We start from the raw sequence: 24,784 nt of genomic DNA, 5'->3' as shown, positions 1-24,784 counted from the left end.
CTAGCATCCTGGCCTGCCGCAGGAATAGTGTGACCAGCAGGACCAGGGAGGTAATCCTGCCCCTATACCCGGCATTGGTGAAGCTGGAGAAGAAGTGGCTGAGGGGAGACATCATTGCTCTCTACAACTACCTGAGAGGAGGCTGTAGTCAGGTGGGTGTTGGCCTCTTCTCCCTAGTGACTAGTGATAAGACAAGAGGAAATGGGGTCAATTTGTGCCAGGGGAGGTTCAGATTGGATGTTAGGATTAATTTCTTCACAGAAAGAGAGACGAGGCAGTGGAACAGGCTGCCCAGGGAGGTGGTGGAGGCACCATCCCTGGAGGTGTTCAAAAGACAGGTGGACATGGAATTTCAGGAGATAGTTTAGTGGTTATGGGTTTTAGGGCAGACAGTTGGATTTGATGATCTTGAAGGTCTTTTCCATCCTTGATGATTCTGTGATTTTCCCATGGCCCATCAGTCCCAGTTGAGTTTATAAGGTTTATGCACTTGTGTATATATGTTTGTGTGCATACATATTTCATTAGCTGGCTTAATTTACAGATTACTTTAAAATTAAACTTCAGCTGTTAAAAACATAGTTTTTTTAATTTTTATTGCCCTGGCAATAGCCCATGTGAGATTTCACCAGAATTTCTCTTTTCTAGAGTCTCAATTTGGCCAGCTTGCTTACTGTTGTGAAAGGAGGAAGGAGATGCTATAAATAGACCTCTTAAAGTCCTCCCAGCCACTTGTAAAAAAGCCTTTAATTATAAAAAAAGTTTTAGTTTAGAGCTTTATCTGAGCATTAATCAGTACAATATTAAGAACACAATCTAATCTAAAATGAGTTAACATTTTTTTATCAAGTTCTACCATTCTGTTGCTCAGCTACTTTAGGGACTGTTAAGGATTAGAATTGTAACTGGAAGTGCAGGGTTTCTTGGTGAAGTTTCTTGGTAGTCTAAGGAACATGGATGTAAAAGTTATATTTTACTTCGCTTTAGAGCATCGCTTTTAGAAAACAAGAAGGTGAATGAAAACTTATGAATCATAACAGACTTAGCAAGGTGGTATCTCTTGCATGCATATTTTTGTGTGCTTATGGAAATATTTAAATGTCTTTAAACAGAAGTTTAGATTTATAGCTCTATTTGTCATGATTATGTCACTAAACTTGGCTAGATACCTTAAAACTTAACGCTTCATAGGCATAGTGCTTTAGGAAGCAAAGTATTACAGTGCAGTGTTGTTGGGGTGTTTTTTTTCATTTTTCTAATTTTGTCAACCCTAGCAGTGTCGGTCATTACATTGCCATATTACTAAAGGATTGTTGGCTGGTTTCAGGTTATTGTTTTTTTGGGGTATTTTGTGGGTTTTTTCTGTCCTGTTCCACTGCTGTTTATCACAGTGAACTTGTGATATTGCAGTTAACTTTTCTCATAATGGAGTACAGAGATAGTGAAGAACGCTCAGCATCAGGGTCTTTTCTTTCCTCACTTGTTACAAAATAGCTCCAACAGCTTAAGTTCTGCTCAGCGACCTGGACTGTGAATCCCAATCAGAAATATATTATGAATCCTGAGGAGCCAGACTAGGGACTGCTCCAGGGAAATGAAAAAGGGGAAAAAACAGGGAGCAATCAATCTTACACCTGTCCCAACCCACAGGTGATGAAATCACAAATTAATAAAAGTTTGCAGCACAGTGGTTATCAAATTGTAATTTTATAAACTGCCTAAGCTCAGTGAGACAAACCTTTAAACGTAGTATTTCATATTTGTTTAGATACATACCAAGCCATTCTCAAAACCGTGTCACATTTCTGCCCTTGATCTCCTTGTCAGTGCGAATCTTAAATCCTTCTGTTGTTAGGTGTGTTGCTGCAGTGGTTTCAGGACTACGTAAGCAGTGGAGGTATTGGTTAACAGTGAGAAAGAGTGACACAGACTCTTTCTGAATTGTTGATCAGGTATTTTATGTTCAAGAAATGAAACTGTGTGTGAAAAGAAACATAACTCACTGTCTTCTTCTTTCCTACTTCTTGTGACGGAGCTGGAATGAATGACCTGTATGTATAGCCGTGTATTCCACTCATTGCTACACAAATGTTCAGTCATAATGTATGACATGAATGATACTCATGTTTGTCTTCAAACAGCCCTGCAAAAAACACAAGAGGTGGCTTCATACATTAAAAAAAAAAAAAAAAAAAAAAAATCTATATCTATATATATATCTATATCTATATATCTGTCTGTGGAAGGAATCAGCTCTCAGGTCACGTTGCTAGTGGTGAAAGCAAGAAGGCCAATTCAAATTGTCATTGACATCTCCACTTGTTAACTTTTTTCTACTAGGTTTATGTATTTTCTTCATTCTCAAAATCCTGTGTGCCTAATATTCCAAAAGAATTTCTAAAGTCCAAAGTGCAAGAGATTTCTTAAGCTAATTGTAAATGCTTATTTGCAGAATTTTTGGCTTTTTTAATCCAGCTTCAGAAATAATGAAGATGTTCACAATAGAGCCCCAAAAAGATGCTAACTGAACTAACTAAAGGACCTTTTGTTGCAGCTCTTGCACTGAATGTTCCTGTAACATAGCACATACAATGCATACCTTCTGTGAATTTGGAACATGAGCAGACAGTGAAGGACTTCCATACATTTATATTTTTTTATCCTGGACTAGGGCTGAAATAACTGTTATTTCATACCATGGGAACCTAGAAAGGTGGAATGACAAGAAAGATAGGAACTGTGTTTTTTAAAATGTACAAGATTCAGGGTGATGTGAGAAGCTGCAAAAATTAAGAAAATCTCTTAGCTGGATAAATGAGTGACACAGGAATAGAGCTTCACACGCTGAGGAGGTGAGGCTGTTTGTTCAGTGAAATGGTCACTGACTTTCAGGCCAGCAAAGTATATCAGAATCCTGGCTCATAACTTTTTCCTTTCAATTTTTTTCTGCTTCTTTATCTTTGAACCTTTAAACAGGATGTTTCATATATATTTAATACAAAAATGGCATTAAATGAACTTTCCAGTTTCATGTTTCAGGTGCTCTCTTAATTCAGGAAGCTTTTGTTTATTTCTTTGTGGTAAGGTGCTGGCTTGAGATACATAAGATACAGCAACAATTTGGGTACTGTTTTAGGATGGCAAATCCTTTTATTTCTGGAGAGTGAGAGCTACGTCTGCAGGCACCTCAAGATAAGACCTTTCTAAATGATAAAAAGAGTAAACATAGTTTAGAAGACTGCTGTATTTTTAGTGTTATCACCACTTCTACGTTTTTGTCAGTATTAATGGAATTTCTTATGTAGAGAGGGAAGTTCTGAATTGAATGCAACTTTCATGAGTAGCAAAAAAGCCATTTTTAAGGATGTTTTCTGTCAGTCGTGTACAGCCTCTACCACAAGAAAAAGAAATTGCAGCTTCTGTGAGAAAGTGACATAACCCCATGGTTTTTTGTATGTCAAGGGGATTTTTGCAAAAAAGATAGGAATCCCTCACCCAAGCTGTGATTGCTCGATGAAATTGCTGTGTTCTTTAACTAGTATGTAACATGACAGGGGGGACAGCAAGAGACACTAGAAGAATGGGGTATTTCATACAAATCATTGGTAAGAGCAGCAGGTGGTTGCAGGTAGGATGGTATACAAAGGAAGCCACCAGCAGTATAAAGCACAATCAACTAGTTGTGACAGGCACATTGTCTGCATTCCAGTTCTCACTCTCTGCTTCTCCCCTTGGCTTGTTTCCCACACACCCCCCCCACACCCCCCCACACCCCCCACTTCTGTAACAATTAGCTTATTATCGAGACATGATTATAGGTACATCCTTACCCAGGTTTTGCCCTGGATGGGGATGAGTAAATTGGTTTTGTGTCTCATGTGACTTGGCTACAGATCTCAGCGGGTGCTGTGCCTAAGGAACTTGATACCTGGCACTACCTTTTCAGAGGATTTAATTAAGCAATCATACTGTGACATGCAGGCATTTTTTGCAGAAGCCTGTAGCAAAGAATGACTTCCCAACTGCTATTCTTTGTCATACACTTTATACTGCTCTTGCATCTTCATTCACTGACTTGTCAAACATGATAGAAGATACAGCTGCTGGTCTAGAAATTATAAGTTTCAGGAACTGCAAGAGGGGAGTAAGGGTGAGGGCAAATAAGAAATCAGTCATACAGATAGACTGGTAATTCCCTGTATTAAGACATATAAAACTTAAAAATCTCTGTTAAAACGTCTAGATAATTGTCAGATCTTCATAGACTAACAACAGTCAGCTGATTAATTTCACGAGTTTTATTTGACCTAAAATATTAAATTATTGTGTTTTACTGTTTATTAATTAAACATTAGCTTGAGGAATGTAATAATTTGGAGTGGAAACACTCCATCTCTGTCTGCATGTAACAGTTAAACATCATAGTCCCTCAGCTGTGAGGGTTACTTTGCAGAGTTTTCAGAGGTATCTTAGGGCATGTTCAGGTCCATGTGTCCAGCCTGGATACAGTACAGTGCTCTCAGCTGTACAGCCAGGGCTGGCATATGACTGCCAGGTGACCAGCCCCTCTGTACAGGTGTCAGCATGCTATTGCATTGCTCAGAGTAATGTTTTTCTTGGCAGTGTCACTGCATTGAGTTATTTTTCATTACATTTGACATTTTTTTCATTAGTATGCTTGGCATAAGAATGTATGAGTTAGGTTTGATAAAAATAAAAAACTGCTAGGAACGGCTGGTACCGAAGAGCCTGGTGTGTTATCCAGGAAGAGATAAATGGTCTAGCAGATTTGGATAAAAGAAGTGAATTAGTGTTAGTAATACCAAGTAAAAGGTCATGCTTCTAGGAACTAACTGGAATTCAACTGTTGTGCAGGGGTTTATCTGGCAAAATCATTGAGGTCTGGGCATAATACATCCAGCAGTCCAGCTGAGCACTGGTTGACTCTAAAGCAACAGAAAGATAGAGATATATGAAAGAGAAATGTAGTTTTTGGAAATACAAGGTGAGTTATTAAAATAGAAGAGCATTTAATGATATTGCAAGGCATTACTGAGACCTTGGTTGGAACAGTCACATTGTTTGGTTATATTCCCATTGCTTACATAGCGCAGAGAGAGAGAGATGTGCACCACTGAGAGATGCTTCAGAGCAGGGTTTCTCAGTGCTTCCGCAAACTCCACTCCAAATGCTGGTGTTTTAAGTTAAGCTAGGTTTTGGGTATGCCCTCTGCAGTATACATTTTTAGTCTTTTGCCTCCAAGGAAGATGAAATTAAAATTGCAGTAACTGGTCTGTAGCTCTACTGAGTTTACCAGTAAAAAGACCTTGTCGTGAGGTCACATTAGCAGAGTGACATGTTAAGCTAATGGAATGATAGCAGAGAATGGATGTGATGATTTTACATGAGGTTTGTGATGGAAAGGAAAAATAATTGCTAGCAACAAAGAATCTTGATGAAGGAGAGTAACAAAAAAAAAAAAGAAGTAATTAAATGGAATAATGTAAGTTCTGCTTGTGAGTGAAACTCTTGAACAGCCTTCAGAAATCCTGTTGGTGACAAAAGATAAATATTTCAAATGGAGCTTAATTTGATTTTGAACCAGGTTAAATTAAAGAACTGTTTGTGATTGCAGGTACCTTGTGATGTGACAGGAGTTCATTTCTGTTCCTAAATTCCTTTGAAATATTTTTGATGAATCCACAGATGTCTTCCTTTGAACAGCAGCTCTGCACACAAACTGTCTTTTTTTTGCTATACAGGCTGAGCTCCATTCAATAAACTCTGTGCTTTCCTTCCCCTCCCCTCAAACTTAGTCATGGATGGTCACTCCCTCTGCTACTCCTAAAACATGGGGACATTTGATGATATCCTTTAAAACTGATTGTTAATACCAATATGAAGACAGATCTATTGTCATGTAGCCAGGATTATAGCTAGGTGTCAGTCTTAAATTTGTGAGGAGATTATTAAGGGTTTTTCAACCTGTTAAACTTGTGACAATATTGTGACATAAAGTTCTACCAAAAGATTTTTGTTTTACAAACAGCCTTCACAGTCTAGTAACAGCTTATTAACTTCATGCTTGTTTTTGACCCATGATACGAAAGTATATGTGTCTATTTAAAGTGTTGGAGTTAAAGCGGCTTTAATATAAATGACAATCACATCTGTCGCCTGAGCTGAATTTTGTGCAAGGATGTGATAGTAGTTGATTTAGTCATAGTTTAGTGTCTAAAGCTAGAGAGGTGCAAAGTTCAAGTTAAATCCTTGATTTGCAGAAAGAAGTGGTTGGTGCAGGTGCAGGGCTGTTCAGGGATCAGTCCATTTGCGTGAAGCACAGCCTGGGTTGCTGTCAGAACTGGAACAGGGCCTGGGCTCTACTGCTGAGGCCCCTGCAGCTCCCTTGCTGCCACAGCCTGGACACCTGCACCCAGTGCGGTGTGTCACTAGGGAGAAGAAGCACTTCACATGGAATGTGTTCTTCAAACTCACTGTTGCTTCTAGCACCACAAAACTAAACTGGCTGGTTTTCAAAGCATATTCTGGTAGTTGTCTTCATGTGTTAATGTAATTAATAGTTGAGTTGCTCTTCATTTGTGTTCAGAAACAAATTAAAAATTGGTAAAAACATAAATATATTTTTCCAGTTCTATATTGGTTTGTTTCCTGAACTCTTACTCAGTATTCATGCATATTACTGTATTCTAAATTTATACCTGTTTTTGCTTTGTGATGTGCGTGAGAGGTGAATAGTCTCCTCACAATGGGAAGGACAGTCCTATCCAGTTCTTTTACCTCAAGCCATAACAAACAATTGATGTCAGTTACCTCAAAAACAAATTAATCCCACTCCTGTTTTGTTGAATCAATACTAATGCATTTTTCCTGTATTTTTCAGGTTTTGACAACACCGGCTGCCAGCAAAGCTGAGGTAGGGAATCTTTTCTTATACAGGTGGAATGTTAAATAGCTGTCTGCAGTTTTGATAGTGAGGCTAGCTTTCTGACAACTTGGGGCTGAAAATGGAAGAGACTTCATTCTGGCACTTATGCTATTGCTAGTATTTAATGAGCCAATCTTTGGAGTCCTTGTGTTGTTAGGCAGATTAAGGAAAGTTTTATCATTATGTAGGGCTTTCTCAAGATTTCTAGGACATTGAAACTGCATAGTTCAGAGCTTTGTTAAGCATGTGTTACAATATCCCATCAATACCTAACCTTTTCCCTATGTCCTTAATTTTTTTTCTGCTTTGCTTGACAGCAATTGGATCTGCTCCAAAGTCAGTTCTGGTGATAGGCATGTGTTCCTTCCAAGTCCCCATCTAGCTTGCCTCATTTATCTCATACTGTATGACATGAGCTGTTTGAACACAATGGGACATGAGAGAGAAGTTTAGTTTTATGACAAAATGCTACTAGTTGAATTGCTATTAAATTCTGGATTGCTGCTAACTGTATTGTATGCTGGGTGTTTGACATGGCTAGGGTTTAGATTGATCATTCTGGTTTCATATTTTTTCAACTTTTATATAAGTGTATGAGGACGTGTCAACATCTTAAAGGTCTAACATTATTCTTAAGAGGTGAAAATGTTGTGATTGCTAAAGCAAAAATGGTAGTCCTTTGTGACTACCAACTTGTGTTATACCACATTTGTCCCTTCAAAACTGCTGTTGAATAAGTCACTGCACTTCTCATAACTGACAGGGATTTTTATTCAGTGCACAGTTACTGACTCATTTAAATGTAATGTCAATTGGAAGCTCGGAGTGTTTCTGTATGAAACAGGTCTCAGACTCACAGTAGGGAATTTGTGATGTACTCCAAAGCTAATGTTTAACTATGACAAAATGTCTAGGTGACTCTAACTGCTGTAGTCAGATAAAATTTTAATATGAACCTTTGGCAAATTAAATTGCGTTATCAAAGAGCACAGATAAACCTTGCTAGTTACTTTAAAGAACAAGGACACAAGTTCACTTGCATATTGTAAAAGAATGACATAATTCATTTTTATTTAGATTTTGACTGTAATAGAGTGTTCAGTTTTGCTGGTCTGATTCAATTGCATACTTGGCTTGTGTTGCAGTTTCAGGAGCAGGATTTATACTTGGTTTTTCACTGTTGAATTGTTTTATATTCTTGTTGCTGTGATTTCAGCAGAGCCCACTAGGTCACTTTCAGTTTCTTGTTTTGTAATTGGGATTATTTTGGGCTTGGATTTCTTACTCTACAGGCACTACTGTCAATTTTGTTCCCTTATAAAGTTTATTTTTTCATTTATTTGTACAATGTTCCCATATGTTTTTTTCCTTGTGTGTGTAAAATTCTAGAAATATTACAAGTTTTTGAGTCAGTCACTTGTTTTGTTTGTTAGTACTTTCGCCATTTGGAAACCTTGGGAGTATTCCTGCACTTGGTAATGCATTTCTTTTTTGAAAAACCTTATCAACTGGTCTTTGTGCTTCAACCCATGGACCAACTGACTTAATAGCCACATGTCTGTGTAAGAGGTTATAATTAAATGCTGTTTCTCCTGTGCATGAAAGTACTCAGAAGAAATTACAAAGTTCTTAATTGCAGGTAAAACCCTAATTGAAGGTAAAGGATAAAGTGTTTTCCTGAATCAAGGTGGTAGTGTTGTTTGTAAACAGTCATACTGAAATCAGTGATATAACACATGAGTAACAACTAAATAAAACACATGCAGAACTGGCTGCTGAATTTTGGAATTAAAGAAAATTTTCAGCTTGAGGGAAATGGCCCCTTTGATATGATGGCAAATGTCCCAAGATTTCTTCCTGGGATCTACACAGTGCATACACGTATTAGGCTGTATTTTGTAGGTTTGAGAACAGTGGTCTTATTTTTTGATGTTTTGCCTGATTTTTTTTTTTTCTCTTTAGTCTTCGTGAATTATTCTGAGAAAGATACAAGCCAGAATAGCCTCAATTCCTATAGCCTGCTTTTGAAAAGAAAAAAGTACACGTGTTTGCTTTCTCAAATCTTTTATTAGAATTGCTGTTTCTTGAACTGTTGGTCTAAGTTAGTCCACTTTTTCTTCATAGCTGACTTAGCTGTGTCAAATTTTGTATGAAGCATGAATGAAAATGTAGCATATTCCCACTGCTATTTAATGTTTTAGGAAGATACAACAAGTTTTTTGTTTTTTTTTTTGTTTTTTCCCAAATGTTGGTTGCCACATACCCGCTATAGAGAAAGAAGTGCTTGTAGAGGAAGCTGTCAAATCACCCTAAGACCTTTCTTCCATCTTTTAACATAAAGGCAACAAACACTGACAGAGTCAAAGCTGCAGGCAGCAAAACCTTCCATGCATAATTGCCAGATCTGCCTACACTGTGCCTTTTAGTGTCAGTGTCTTGTAAATATGCAAGTTAAGAAAGAAAAACTTGTACGTTTCTAGTCAAATAAGAAGATTTTTATCACAAATGACTCTGATCTCTTGCACAGTAAAACACATTGTGTTAATGTCCTTACAAAATGGGCCTCAGAACACTTTCAAATACAGCTATATACTGTATAAACTGCCATAACATACACAACACTTTACAGTAGAATTTTCACATAATTCTCTGGAACAAAACAGTTTGAGGAATGACTTTTTTCAGGTCTGGTAACTTTTGATTGGGATATGCCTGTATTAGTTAGTCCTTTAATTGTTTTTTTCATTATATATTTGTCCCCTTCAAAAGGCATCTCATTCAATAAACTATGTGACTTTTTCCAGAGTGTTCCCTCTTTCTAATTGGCTTTTGGGAACACTAATCTTTATGTTAGGGAAAGCACCATTTCTATTCCTCTTTCTGAAACAAAATTCGTTACCAAAATAGAGAACAGAAAGCTGCTTAGGATTCCTGTTTTTCTCCCTAACGTCTGAATAAATGATATGGTGAAGTTCAAGGCCACCATATTGTGAGATGTTAGAGGTCATACCTGATTGAAATACAAGTCTAGTGTAACTGAATGTAAGCTCTCTGCCTGCTTTTATGTGAGTTACATCAAGGCAGCCTTTTTTATTCTCAGAAAGAAAAGGCTTCCAGTATGTCTTGGTACAACTGCATATAAAAATCAGCTCAAAGCCAAGGAAGTTGTTAAATCAGAGCTTAAGGAAAACCTCAGAGTACTAAACAGAATATGGCTCTAATGATAACAAAACTGTGGCTTATTTATACTGCAATCTGTAAGGTCCTTGATTATCAGAAAATGTCATTGTTAAGTCCCCCACTTACCTTACATTGAAGGATTAGGTCAGGCCTGGGGAGTAGCATGTTTCTGAAAAGGCCAGTGAGTGCATTGCACTTCAGTCACCCTTTTGCTGCTCGGTGTGTGGGGGGCAGAGTGGAGAAAAATCCTCTGACAGACAGACAATTGTGCATGTAATTTTTGTTCATAAAATGTTTATGAGAAATCATCTGTGCTTGTGGTACTGTGGAAATACGTTTACATGAATGATGAGTGATGCATGTGCAAGATGTCATGAGCAGATACGGTCTGAAAACCATCCAGAGCATTTGTGCTTCTTAATATTATTGCCTGTTTGCTTCACACTAGAGGCCCCAGCTGGAATCCTAGTGTTCCAGGTTGTGTACAGGCATGTGTTACACAGTCAGTATTTCAAAGGTCCTACACACTTAGGTAGATAGCACATAAAGTGCCTAAAGTTTTTGAAAAGGAGTCAGTAAGGAGTGTGTGTAAACAGATAACAGAACTTGCTAAGAAAATGTGCACCTACCACTATTGTTCTACTTCTGTTATTTTGGTAGTTTGCAGAGCGCTCTGTTTCAATTAGACTTATCATTCAGTTTGCTAGTATTGAAGTAACCTTAAAAACCTGTTGGCTAATTTATGGGAAAACTGTGATATCAATAGGAGCTTTATTTGGGGAAGCATGAATACCTGGTTGATGCTCTTAGAATAAGTTGCAGGTGTTCTATTAAAAACCCATGGTAGATAAAAACATGTCATTAAGTCTTCCTAGCCTCTGTGTCCTTCTTGATTCTCCAAAGCACACTTAATATGCAAGGACCTAGTCTGCCATCACTCCAGGGTAAGTACATGCTCAGGACAGAAGGCATTTCCATTTGTATTTTCAGATTGTTTTTTCAGAATGAATTAATGGCTTATAGCCTCTTGCTTTTCTGATGCATCAATACTTTGCATCAGGCATGGCATTGGATTGAACCTATGCATTGTTAATCTTCTCCAGCTGTGTATTCCCTCTTCCATAAAAGAGGAATGAGTCATTGAGCAATCAGTCATGATGACTGATAAAGAATTTGCTGTTAGTTTTTTTTAAATGTTCAAAATGATTTTTTTAAATCTTTATTTAGAGCAGTACCAGTTTCTGTACGAGTATAGCATAACTCCATATAAACATAGTGGTTATTAATTAATTTAGGGTTTTATCATCTCTGTAGTTTGTTGCAGGACATTAGAATTTCTCGAGAGGATCATTACTACAGTTCAATGGTCCTTTTGTGCTTGATCTGTTCAAATATCTTCAAATTTCACTTATGACAGCTGTCACAAATTGTGTATAAATAGGTATAACTAGTTAAAAAAAACACAATTGCCATAAATTGATAATTCATTACTATACTACCACTAAGAATTCTAATAATTTTAAGTGTAAATTAAAGCACTATGTGTCAGAGTAATTTTTACATGGTTTTGGAGCTTAACAGTTATAACTGTGCAGAAGTTATTTCAATGTTTACCCATAAGTAATTTCCACTGAAAAGTATTTTACGAGCATATAAGCTGAGTAAGTGTCTGAACTCGCACTGAATGGTGTCCACAGGTAATTCAGTGTCACATATAAATCCTGCTGAGCATCTACTTGTGTCTTCAGATATCTAATAAACTCTTGATTGTCAGTGACGGGAGCTCCCAGCTGTAGCAATTATCTTGACAAGTTAATATGGACATTCCAAATGTGGCAGAAAAGAAATTCATAGCAGTGCATGCCTGGTAGGTGACCTTTGAACGTGATTTGAGTGCATCCCCCTCTGAATGCTTAAAATACCTGCCTTCATTAGTATTTGCTAGATTCCCCTCCGACTTCCAGTACCAAAGGCAGATCCTGACTACCTTTTAAGGTTTAACCACATCAGTTACATGTATATGCATAAAAGCTATACAAAAGAGATGGAATTTTAGAAAGTTTTCATCCTTTTTTTTTTTTTTTTACCCAAGTATGAATTTATAGGATCATGTTCCTTTGATATGAAATCCTCTGCAGTAATTTTAAGCTGTGAAGTGTGAGAGAGAGTCTTGCTGTTGCTGCTACTGTAAAGCCTAATTTGCTGCATAAAATATGAGAGCTATAGTGAAATATGAGCCTGGAGAGTAACTCTTTTGATCTTGAGTAGTCAAAAGGTTGGCATGTATAATGCTATGAAAATAAATGATGTCAAAACTGTAGGATATAATTTATGGTTTGGGGACTGCTTTGCTCATAGAAGCAGAAGCTGCTACCAATGAAAAGCAAGTAGTTCAACAGAACCTAATGAATGGAAATTACACTTTCATAAAAAACCTAAATATACTGAATCATGCAATGCATCAATTTAGACATAACCAGTTGACTAATTAACCAGTTGACTAATTTACTTATTATATAAAACAGAGCATTTATAAAATATGTAATTGGAACTTCAGCCTTTTTTTTTTTTGTATTTCTTTAAATAAGTACTAGGCATCAGCTGCCATCCAGTTTGGAAAAGATGTGATTACATAAATTGTCTTTACTCAGTTCAAGGAACAAAAGCCTGGGTCTTGTGAGCTCTTAAAAGTCCCAGTACAGACTGAGGGTGTACCCAAGTGCTTCATGGTGCTTCTGGGACAGTGGTTGCAAAACAAGATCATAGTTTTTGCTGACTAAAATCTTTATCATTACTCTACCATGCAGATTCTTGTGTGGCTCTGATAGCTAAACCACCATAGCCTACAAAACTTTCAGGCTAGGGTTGTTTGTTTTAATATATGTACAGTGTTGGTCCATGGACTAAGTTACCTAAATTTGCTTCATTTAAAGAGATACAACCTTTCCTCATTAAGTCTCTATCTCTGGAAAAAGTATTTTCATTGTTTGTTTCAAAATATTTTTTGAGGGTTTTTTTTTATGGGTTTGTTTGTTTTGGATTTTTTGGGTTTGTTGTTTTGGATTTTTGTTTGTTTTTGTTGGGGCCTCTATCCTTTTTTCAAGGTCTGCTTTGTTAAGTATTCATAGGCTTCTCTTTTGTGCTTTTGCTACTCAGATGCTGTATAGTCCCTTTGGTTGAGACTCTAAAGCTGCTTATGGAACATACTATGACATAAGTCTGGCTTTTTGTTCAGATTGTGATTTCATAATACTTTGGAAACTTTGCTATTAAAAGGGGAAGTGTTATTATCCAAATCTACACAACTTCTGACAACGCTGTTTAGGTTAATATAGACCATTAATACTGAAATGGAGGTTTTTCTGCAAGGATCTAGCAATTGCACCAGTCCCCTCTCAAACATTTCTTCTCCCCATACCTTCCCAACCACTACCTCCACCCCAACCCCAGATTTTGTTTGGACATGACTCTTACAGAGGCTTCTGAAGATACTAGATTTAATGCAATAACAACAACTGTGAACCATCATGTAAACCATTTCAGTGCCTGTATATACACACATTTTTACAGCTGTGTGTCTTCAGAATATGTTTTGGTAATTTGATGGCAGCAGAAATGAATATAAGCTGGTCTCACTAAAGGGTTAGTATTGACCTCAAAGTGCACTTTGTGTATTGTTTGTGTGTCTTAGTTTACTTCTCTGTCTTCTTGCTAAATGTTGTAAATTTTCACTGCTTGTAGGAGAATCTTAACATGTTTCCTTGACAATTTTAAAGGTGCTCTATTAATCACACTTTTCTTAGTCCTTTTGTTGTGAATTTCAAGAGTATCATACTGTCAAAACTGTTGATGTGCCATATTGATCTTGATGATTAAATCATCCAAAGGAGACTTGATTTCTAATGGAACATTAGACATTTCTAACATCTCCTAAATATTTATGGGCTACAGCAGTTGATCAAGTACCTTTGTTCTCTGATTATTACAGTGAATGGTGACACTTTGTTCAGGTTCTCATCTTATTAATATGATGTAGTAATATATAAATTCATGTATATGTGTTTTCAATCATGTGAATATGCAGAGGTAACTTTTTTTTTCTATCTTGGCAAGGCAAGAAGATAAATAGGTGAAGGTGTGTATGTGTTTGAGTGATAAAGTTGGTTTAATGATTCTTGGGGAAAAATTTCCTGTGATACATACTGTAGTGACTTGATTGAACAGGACAGAATCGTGCAGTTCAATTAATGTGCAAATACGTGTTCACTGAACTTTCATTCCATTTATCACATGGACATGGAAATAGGGTCATTTTTTATCTCTGTATTATGTATATGACATCTTAGTTTGCTTCTTGCATGTTGCTATGGGAAAAATAGCAATGTGGCACACCACAGGCAAAAAGAATTGGAGATAAATTCTTCAGCTGTCACAAACATCTTTAAGTAGATCTTTGTTTGAAGATAAACCTATTCCTTCTGCAAGGATTAACATTAAGAAGGCTTTTGCGTGCTCTTTCTTTTAAAATTCCATGCATCACTTGGCCATATGCTGTGAAAAAACATTGACAAAAATTGTCATGTTTATAAAGTACATAGTTAGCAAAGAAAGTGTAATCACGGGAGAAATTCAAAAGGAAGTTTTACTTGAAAATATGTTAGTATTCATCATTGGTTATTTAAAATAAGAAGCCAGCCATTTCAAAGTAAGATTTTTTTGTTGCTTATAAAGGTTTTCTTCTGTCCTCAGACCTTGTGAAATTTGTCTGGGCACTGTTATCTTTTTTTGACTAATTATTCTAAATCAGATTATTGAGGGAACAGTTGGTTATTCAGTTTATACACTAAAAACCTACACTGGAAGTTCTGTTATTGGAAAGTATAGTGAATAAACTTTTGGGTTTTTTTCTTTTGTTTCTGTAATTGGGAAAAAAATTCATTTTACATTGAACAAAAATAATTCATAACAGCAGGGGAAAAGGGTGGAATTTCATAGGTAAAATATAAAATAATGTGATTAAAAATTCCTTTCCAAGGTACCTACAAGAATATAGAAATGGGGTTAAAATTTTCATTGTTCTATTTCATTGATAGTCTAAAGTAAAGACCTTTTGGCTGACACAGACAGCTGTATAAATTAAAGACTAGCTGAATTCCACATGGAATTGTAATCTTTGCAGGCAAAGCTTATAACCTTTAAACAAACCACAGGCCAAGTTATCTGCCATGTAAGTTGGCAGAGCTTCATAAACCTTAATGGAGCTGTGCCAGTTATTAAGAGCAATGAATGTGATCTTAATTTAGGTAGAAGATGGCAGAAGCTTAAGAAAATAATGAATAGAATGAATTACGGTAATGTAGCCCTCTCTGGTGTGTGTCTTTTCCTCAGTCAGCTAGCTAGTTTTCTACCCTAAAAGCTCCAAAAAAGAGCTTTCAGTCTGAAGTACAGCTAAGCACTTATCGATATATTGCATTTAACTAGGGTTGACACCGTTTGAGTATTAAATGTGGTAATTTTTCTCATTTACTGTCTGTGTGCTGAGGTTAATGTACCAGTGATACCTTCTGGATGCATGCATGTCAAGTTCAACCCTCCTGCAATAAGCATGGATGTCTCACACTAGAAGTGATGGGGCTCAGAGCCCCATCAAGCCTGACCTGGAATGTCTCCAGGGATGGGGCCCCCACCACCTCCCTAGGCAACCTGTCCCAGTGATCCACCACCCTCATAAGGTCAGGCAGGATTTACCCACTAGTAAAGCCATTCTGTCTGTCCTGAATCACCTTCCTGTCCTCCATGTCTTCTAGGAGGGTCTGTTCCATGATCTTCCCAGGTACAGAAGTGAGGCTGACAGCTTAGTAGTATCAGTATGATATTTTTCTTTGTGTGGGTGAAAGTAACATGTACTAACAGTTGAAGTATGGCAATACTTGATGATATGCAAAGAAATAAACCTGTTCCATCAGTGAAAGAGTAAGTTATATTTTACAAAGGCATGAGACTAGTAGCACTAATTGACTGCACAAGTTGTTATTAAAAACTGTATTATGTAAAAATGCAGAAAAGACCATACTTAGTAATAAAGCCTTGTGCTGATACTTAACATATGGCACAAACCAGATGTTCTGGCAAAAGTTAATGCATTTAATGCAAGTAGTTTGGAAAAAACAAACAAAAAATCCACTGAAGTACAAAAGTGATGTACCTTTCTATCAGTCCAGAAGATAGATTGTGGAAGTTATGGAGTATTAAAGTTGTACATTCAGTGGAAATAATGGGTTTGTAAAAAATAGGGTTTACATAAGCTAATTCACAAATAAACCAATTATGAGCCAAACAGTGTTTTGTTTTGGGAGTTCGTTTCTTCACTGGGAATCTTTGAAAGGTGCTGCTGGCCATTCAGGTTATACATTTTAAGCAAAAATTTTAAAAAATAGCTTTGCTGCACAAATAAATAGTCATTAGGTGGTGTCTGGGGGAAGTGCATGCTTCATTTGTGTTTTTTTCATTTTCTTTTGGCTGTAGTATAAAGATTGGTTCCTTTCCCATTCGTGTTTGAGTAGCCACCCAGTTTTTCTCTCCTCCTGTTAAAACATTGGGTTTGAAGTGATTTAAAACTAGAATGGCTGTTTGGAGAAATGCTTAAGTTGCTATAGTAGAGGCAAGAAAAAGAAGTATTGTTCTTTGGCTCCTGCTTTTCATAAGGTAAGATAGTGGGAAGGTGAGGAGTAGTACCTGTATTGGTGTACCTGTGGTGCAGATACCTGCAGGGTATGTGTTTCAGGGAGAATAAGAGAGAGAAACTGCCCAGTCTTAAAGAGATGGGGGAAAAAAAACAGACTTGGGAGAGAGATTGCAATGTTGTGGAGGGAAATGAGGAAGCCAAGCAAGAAATGGGTGAAAAGTACCCGTTCTCCTCCTCAGTAAAGACAACTTTGAAGAAGAGTCAACAAGGCACAGACAAAAAATTGTCTATTCTATCCCTTCAGTCTTGAGTTTTCACAGATGGCATAACTAAAATAGTTCTGTTGTGGGTGAAACAATTGTGGGCTTCAGGATGCAGAGAAAGATCTGCAGCTTTCACTTTATAAAAGAGCAAATGACAGTGGGCAGCCCAGAGTATGTATTAACTGGTTGAGCCACATTTTTATTTCCCTAGTTCTTGCCATTGAAACAAGAGTCCAGTTTCTGGTCTGATAATGAGTTTCCCGTTCCCTGCAGTCTGAAAGAGGTTTATTCACATTATGGTGAATTATTTGCATATGATGAATTATTTGCAGCATGTCTAAAGTGTTTTCCTAACCAAGGGATATTGTCTGATTGGGAGTTTATGATGATGAGGCTAAGGCTAAAGTCTTCAGAACCATCTTTACAGGGTTTCCATAGCAGAACAGACTAACAGCAGTTGATCTGAAATCACTCTTCCTTGCTCTATCTTTTTTACTTCTTCCTTAGTGCCCGTTATCACCCAAAAGCACAGTGAGTGTTGTAGTGTGTAGGATTTTGAAAAAATTCAGAGTAAAAACAAATCACCTAGAGAACCTCAATGAGTTCAGTCTTTTAAACTCAATTACATCTTTTCTGCAGACATCACCATCTTAGATTTCAAATGTATCGAGAGAATGTATTTCCTGATCTGAGTCAGTGAATGTTTGCACTGTAACTCCTGTACTGGTGTCCACATCCAGCTAATGGCAACAATTTAAAACAGGCTTCACAATGTTTCACCCATAAATGCTCAGCGTTCTGATTCTATCATCCTAACTAACATCCATATACCAGCATTGCTTCAGAGTCACGTGCTCTTGAGCAGGACTGGTGGCGTAGAAAGTTGAAGGATTTGGTTTCTGTTACCAGACTCTTTAAAAATGAAAAATAATGAAAAAAAAATTAATCAGTTTTCCTTTTATAAAATGTTATAAAGTGAAGACATATCACATTTTGCTTAAAAGTAATTACAAGTAACCTTAATTAGCTCCTGATCCCATGAGTTTAGAGGAATGCTCTATTTAAATATGAAAAATTAATAATTCCTGAATATTTCCAAAATGAGCAAAATTGCTTTTTCCTTCATGCTTTTGTAGTGTTTAAAAGTAAGGAACTATGAAAAAAAATATATTTAAAATACCCAGAAGAAAAACACAAGTCACTGAGAACCTTGTTGTCATCATTCCTATAACTGATTTTAAATATTGGATTTTCACGGGTAGGTAACCATTTCCTTTCTACATGAGTTGCTGTGATAAGAATTTATTACAGGACCTGAGGGAAATGTTGTTACATCTATTAAAAAAAAGTTACCATTAATTTTGTGGAATTAGAACATCGATTTAATTTGGCCTCCTTTAATTGATGTTAGGTAGCTTGGGAACTGATGTCCTCACTTTGTAAATGTGCTTAATCACTTCTTGCTACAAAAGCTTGTATGTAATTTTTCCAATCAGAGCTGACAGTTGTAGGGTTAAAGCTGAAAGCTAATAAATTCACATGGACTAGGTACCGTACTGCCTGGGGTCCTCCTTCAAAAGTATTTTTAGTGCAAAACAAGATGGACTAATTTTAATTAGATAATCTCACTACGTGTTTTTTCTAAATAAATGTTATTTGCTCATGTTAGCACAGTAATTCAGTTTGATGATGTTTTTCTTCATGGGGACAAAATAGTGTTCTGCTTGCAGGGTTGTCAGCCAGCACAGTGTAGAACAGCTAAATTCTGGTCTGAGTGCCTGGCATGAAGTGGCACTTTGGTTGTCATTTCTGAAGGCAGAGAGGTCTTAGCTGCACATGAGAAAGACGCTGTCAGGTTAAAAGTCATGCAGTCTACAAAGCAGATGTCAACATACTCAGGTTAATGATGGCACTTTAAAGGAATGTTATGAAACGAATTACTTTTAAAATTAGTCTGCTTATTTTCATTTGTGGTGTTTCTTCAACATTTTCCACTTCATTTAGAGAATAAAAATAGGTTTGCAAGTGAGGTGTCTTAATGACACATTTCTGATGACTAATCATTGCTGCAGTCACAGTTCTCCTTGGAGATCATTGCCCAAATAAAAATGAGATGTTAGTTGGTGGAAGAAATAAGTCCTTTTACTACAGAATACCACTTTTCATTGAAGTTCTTTTCCCTCTCATTATTAGTCTTGTTTACGATCTCCTACACACCTAGGAGAAAAAGTGGGATAAAACAGCAAAAAACCCTTTTGTCTTGGAAAATCTCCTCAGGTAGTAAAAAATCCAAGATTATTTTTTTCTCCAGTGGAGGGCTAGTAAAATTAATAAATCCCTGTAGCAGCTTTTAGTACGTTACCCGGTATTTTGTTTCTATACTAGTAGTGAAGAAAGCTCTGATTATCCATAGTGGAGCCCACACAGCAGCAGGGGATGGAGCAATCCTTCTCTTCAGCTCAGTTGCTGAATCACAAGTGCAAGGCTTTTCTAGTCATTTGTCTGTGGGATTCACTCCTGCTGTAGAAGAAATGGGAGATCAGTTACACACGTAACTGTGACTTTCTACATGGTCTTTTTAGTGTACTTTCTAGACTCAGTAAATTGGGATACAGTATTTTCTGTAGCTGGTCCATGCCTCTGAAAGGCATTTCCTCAAGCTGGCAAATGCCCTCATCAAAATGCCAAACTCAATTCTTCATTTCATTCTCACAGAAAATGAAAAATAAAAGTTAGAAACAAGTCTTTTTTTAATGGCTATTTCTTTCCTTTTTTTTAATTTTTTTTTTTGAGGTGTGTGAACAAGAGTAGATTTGTGAAAATAAATAAACACATTTAACAATACAAAATTATATGAATAATTAACTAAGCAGATCTTGAAGGTAAGGACTTCAAAGACAACCACATAAATTCACCCCAATTAAATTATCTGTTCTATGTTCCTTTAGTCTTTAGAAATGTATTTGTATCTATATGTGAATTAGTTTGTGTTGGCAACTTAATAAGCTCATAGCAGAGGGAGAGTTAATTGTACATTTGCTTTTAGAATTGTTTGGTTTTGTGGTCGAATCATGATTTTTCATAAAAATACTGTAAAATGTGTTCTCCTGCCTTACAAAAAGTAAAGCAAGTTGTTTCAGATTTGTAAATGAGAGCAAACAGGCTTCTTCCCTGAGTGATCATAACTCGTCAGGTAAATACATTACTAGGCACTTTTAATTACATATGTATAATATAGTGAATGGATCAAAGCTATGTGAAAGCTGTTTTGGCCTACGTAATTAGGGTGTATTTTATCTTTACACCGTTCAAATTTGGATTAACATTTTGAAATATATTGACTACTGTCCAATATATCACTCTTTCCAATTTGCCCTTTGCACATAACTTTGGATGTTAGCACTTGTCTAGGAGTGCAGATAAGCTCTTCTGATGAGTGAAGGAATGAAGCAGATGATGTTTTAAATGCTTAGATATTTCTCTCTTAAAGAGATGGATGAGGGAACGACTTGTACTCCAAGTCCTGTTGATCCAGACCAGGCAGAGTGGTGTTGATAACTGACGTTTTGAGGGCAGGTGTTCAACTTTCTCTGAAATACTCCAAGACTGAAAGTGTTAGAAACTGAGAGGTATAATGTGGGCTAATTCTTCTACACTAAGAAATATTGTGCTATGCATATGGTTAAAAGCAGCATATAGTCATGATCTGTCTTTTATTGGAACTTCTTATGGAAGTGAGGAGAGACTTTTCCTTGCATACCAAGGTAATTTTTATTTATTTTGCACCAAATGTATTTAAAAGAATAGTCTGTGGGGAGTAGATCATCTGACACGACCAGATCTTAGAATGACCCAGTTCCTTTCTATGACAATATAAGTACTAAACATCTGTTGGTACAACCATAAAACATGGATTTTGTGTAATTAACTACTTTTGACTTTTATGTTAAATTGTTGTAACAACTTCACTGTTCTAGTGAAGAAATACTGTTAATTTTAACTTGGATGTGTTATTTCTTTCAAGGACAGGACATTTTCAATACTGTAAAATTAAGATCATTGCTCTGTCATTCTCACCTGAAGTGTCTGTTTTTCTCTGTGTTCATAGGGAACTTATCCTATTGTGTATAGCTTAGATCTCTCAAAAATCGATCTGACTTAGTACAGGAGTGTACAGAAATACTACTGGGATATCATCACTGTAAAATCTGTCCTGGGGCACATTTGAAAAGTAGCATTTCTCTGGTCTGACGTTTCTGTTTTCATTCTAAATATTTATCTTTTGAGTCAGTAACTTGCACTGACTGTTTCACTGATGAAACTGAGGACAGCTTGGGATCCTATTGTTGACATTTGTATTTACCCTATGGCTTTTAGAAGGAAATTCATTAGTGAATATACAGCTTCTAGTAGTCAATTTTACTTCTTTTTTTAGTCATGCAGTAAGGCCACCTCTCCTAGATCCACAGCCAACTGTTTATTGCATTCTGTAGATGAACTACAACACCTTTGGGGAAACTTATCACAATGGCCAGCTTTAGGCACAAGAAAGGCTGGTAGTTGCCAAGGTTTGTAAACTGCTGAGGGAAGGAAAATCTGAGTTTTAGAGGAGACAGAACTTCACTGCCTCTGTCAGCAGCAGCTGGGGTTCTCTGCCTCAATTTCCCTCATCCTGCAGTGATGGCGAAGCAGCTCTGCAGCCACAGCCTAATGGAGAGGCTTGGATCACTGCCATGGCTGTTGCACATCCAGTCCTGTTTTCTGCCTTTCCTGAGCTCTGTCCTTCTTCATAGGGCAAGAGGTTGCAGAGATAATACATCCTCAATGATATGATGCAGGGCTTGCTGCCAGGTCCTGGTCACAGTCCCTTGTTGCTCATCTTTTACAATCTCAGTTATGCATTCATGCATTTCACGTGGGAAATTATGGAGGAAGATCCAGGCAACAGGATCATTGTGTTTTCCAGGGACAGATAGCTTATTCTAGCTGTATGGAAAAAAGTTTGATGAAGACAGTCTGCCAAAGCTGTAAAATAGAATTTGTCTGTATTGTAAAGAAATTTTGAATTTAATTTTGGTTGATTCCACAAAAACTGGTGGTTATATTCATGTTGTTCATGCTACATGTCAAAAGGTGAGAGTAGTCACACAGGAGTTACTTATGGTGATGCATGTATTTCTAAGCAGTGAGTGCCTTTGCAGCTATCCTCTTCCTGAGGAAGTGTAAGAATTCTTAATCATGCTATTGCCTAATTAACATTGCAGCCCATTTGACAGAAGTAAATGGGAACCAGAAAGAGCAAGAGCCATTGGAATTCTCCTCCACATCCCTGAGTCCAATTCTGGTATGGGCTGAGTGGCAAAGCTGTTAAGTACTCCTCCTGCTCCAGCCCATGCCCAACAGACAGTCACTTGCTGCTTTTGAAGACTGTGCTGCTGTTCCCCAGCTGATCTGGGAGTCTGCCTTGGATGATAGTGAAGTCCAGTCAGGCTCTGGTCTTGGGTGGGGAATGCAGTGTTGTTTATTCTTTCCTTTAAATGACACCCTAACCTGTCTGTGCGTACATTAGTGTGCTGTTAGACTCATCAAATCAAAATGCAGGACTTGGACCAGGCCCTAACATAACTTGCAAACTAGCTACTTCTTTTATTCTGAGCAATCTGGAGCTTGAGCTTATATCATGGCTATCCCTGTGGAGTCCCTGAAGAGTGAATTTCCTGGAGTTCTTCCCTTAGCTCTCTGAAGTAGCGAGGAAAACAGCTGAGTTCTTTGCTTTAATTAGACTGAGGAAGCAGCTCATAAAAGATTGGAAAAGAGAACAGAAATCATCCAGCCTCCTAGTGGAAATGCTGCATCAATAACGTTGGGAGGGAATTGAAAGCTCCGAAAAGTTAAATAAGCCAAAGAGTTGTCTGTTGTTTTTTTCTATCTTTGCAAATTTCTCTGGTATTATTTAGGCAAATTGGTGATTCAGAACATGGTTCCATTTATTTAGTTTAATCATCACATTTGGGAGCAGCCCTGTGAAAAAGGACCTGGAGATACTAGTGGATCAAAAGCTGGACATGAGCCACCAATGTGCAGTTGCCAACTCCATCCTGGGCTCTATCAAAAGAATTGTGACCAGCAGAGGTCCACCCCTCTACTCTGCCCTGGTGAGACCTCACCCAGAATACTGCATCCAGCTCTGGTGCTTCTAGCAAAAGAAAGATGTGGGCCTGTTGGAATGCGTCCAGAGAAGGGCCACAAAGATGATCCGAGGGCTGGAGCAGCTCTCTGATGAGGGCAGGCTGAGAGAGTTGGGGTTGTTCAGTCTGCAAAAGAGAAGGCACTGGGGGGACCTCATAGTGGCCTTCCAATACCTGAAGGGGACCTACAGGAAAGCTGGGGAGGGTTTTTTTACAGGGACTTGCAGTGAGAGGATGAGGGGTAATGGTTTTAAGCTGAAAGAAGAGAGATTCAGGTTAGAGATCAGGAATAAATTCTTCAGTGTAAGGGTGGTGAGACACTGGAACAAGCTGCCCAGAGATGTTGTGAGGGCTCCATCCCTGAAGGTGTCCAAGGGCAGGTTGGATGGGGCTCTGAGCAGCCTGTTCTAGTGGAAGATGTCCCAGCCTGTGCAGGGGAGTTGGAACTCAGTGATCTTTAAGGTCCCTTCCAACTCAAAAAATTCTGTGAAAAGCAATAAGAGCTTAAAATATTTCACAGGAATCTGTACCAAGTTTTCTACATTGTCATGTTTGTCTGTTTAATGTATAGATAGAGTTTACTATTTAAAAGTGTCACTTAAATTGCTCTTGAATACGTAATACTTTCCAGAAAATTTTGGAATAGTACATAGGAAGTGGTGTTACTTTAGCTTAACAAGTTATAGGCAAAGGAATATAATGTTTCTCCTGAACTTTAGGCTGAGTGCTCAGGATTCATCCAGGGTATCTAAAATGCAGGTTCTCTTTTTTTCCCCTACATATTGTTTTAAGTCGTGTCAGTGATTGGCTTTGGTTGCTATAGAAATATTAGAAAAGCTATTTTGACATAGAACATCTAATTGTCCTACTAGTGTCATGGCAACAAACAGCTTCTTCATTCCTCTCTGATGATGCCAAATTGGATGGGAGAAGTTGCAAAATGGCAGAGTAAAGCCAGCAGTAAAACAATGAAGAACTGTCACCAAGCATCTTGTGTATAATAGTGTTGAAACACCCCAAGCCAGGCTCATTTTTGGTATAATATAAATAGTTTGAGGGAAGTCAGGGCATTTGTTAAGAAAGAAAATCCAAGCCTGTGCAATGCAATACACAGGATACAATTAGTAGGCAATCCTGCCTTCACAATGATTCAACATAACACAACAACTGTTCTACAAATCAAGGTTTTTTAAAACTTGGAGCATCACTGTGATTTTGCACACCCTGGTATCCAGCCCCATCACACCAAATATAGCTGCTTAGTCCCTGATTGTGTCTGCATTTAACCTAAGCAATTTGATTTAGATAATATGAGTAAACAGGACTAATTCAGAGTCCACCTGCTCTTTTTTCTCTGACCTGTGGGCTGAACTGTGATGTTACTGTTCACTGAGTGTTTCTATGTGAAAGCCCCTTTTATTTTAGTGCAAAGATTACCTTAAAGCTTCTCTTTTCTAAACGTGGAACCAACAGAGCAGCATCCTGTGAGCGGGAACATCCTGCCTGTACAACACTGTGCATC

The 24,784-nt window shown here is 37.5% G+C and overlaps 1 protein-coding gene across 17 annotated transcripts in view; it reads left to right on the top strand.

Annotated features, from left to right (window-relative positions):
* Nucleotides 1–24,784, top strand: part of RBFOX1 (RNA binding fox-1 homolog 1) — a 1,074,031-nt gene that overhangs the window by 233,127 nt on the left and 816,120 nt on the right. For all 17 annotated transcript variants that reach the window (XM_051631846.1, XM_051631815.1, XM_051631814.1 and 14 more), the window contains exon 3: nt 6,902–6,934. In XM_051631846.1, the coding sequence (XP_051487806.1) occupies nt 6,902–6,934 (33 nt within the window). The remainder of the gene's footprint in view (nt 1–6,901; nt 6,935–24,784) is intronic.

The sequence above is a fragment of the Apus apus genome, chromosome 14, assembly GCF_020740795.1.
Source record: "Apus apus isolate bApuApu2 chromosome 14, bApuApu2.pri.cur, whole genome shotgun sequence".
In the NCBI taxonomy this organism is placed as follows: domain Eukaryota; kingdom Metazoa; phylum Chordata; class Aves; order Apodiformes; family Apodidae; genus Apus; species Apus apus.
Note: the sequence above shows the minus strand (reverse complement) of the source record. Positions and strands in the feature narration are given on the sequence as shown.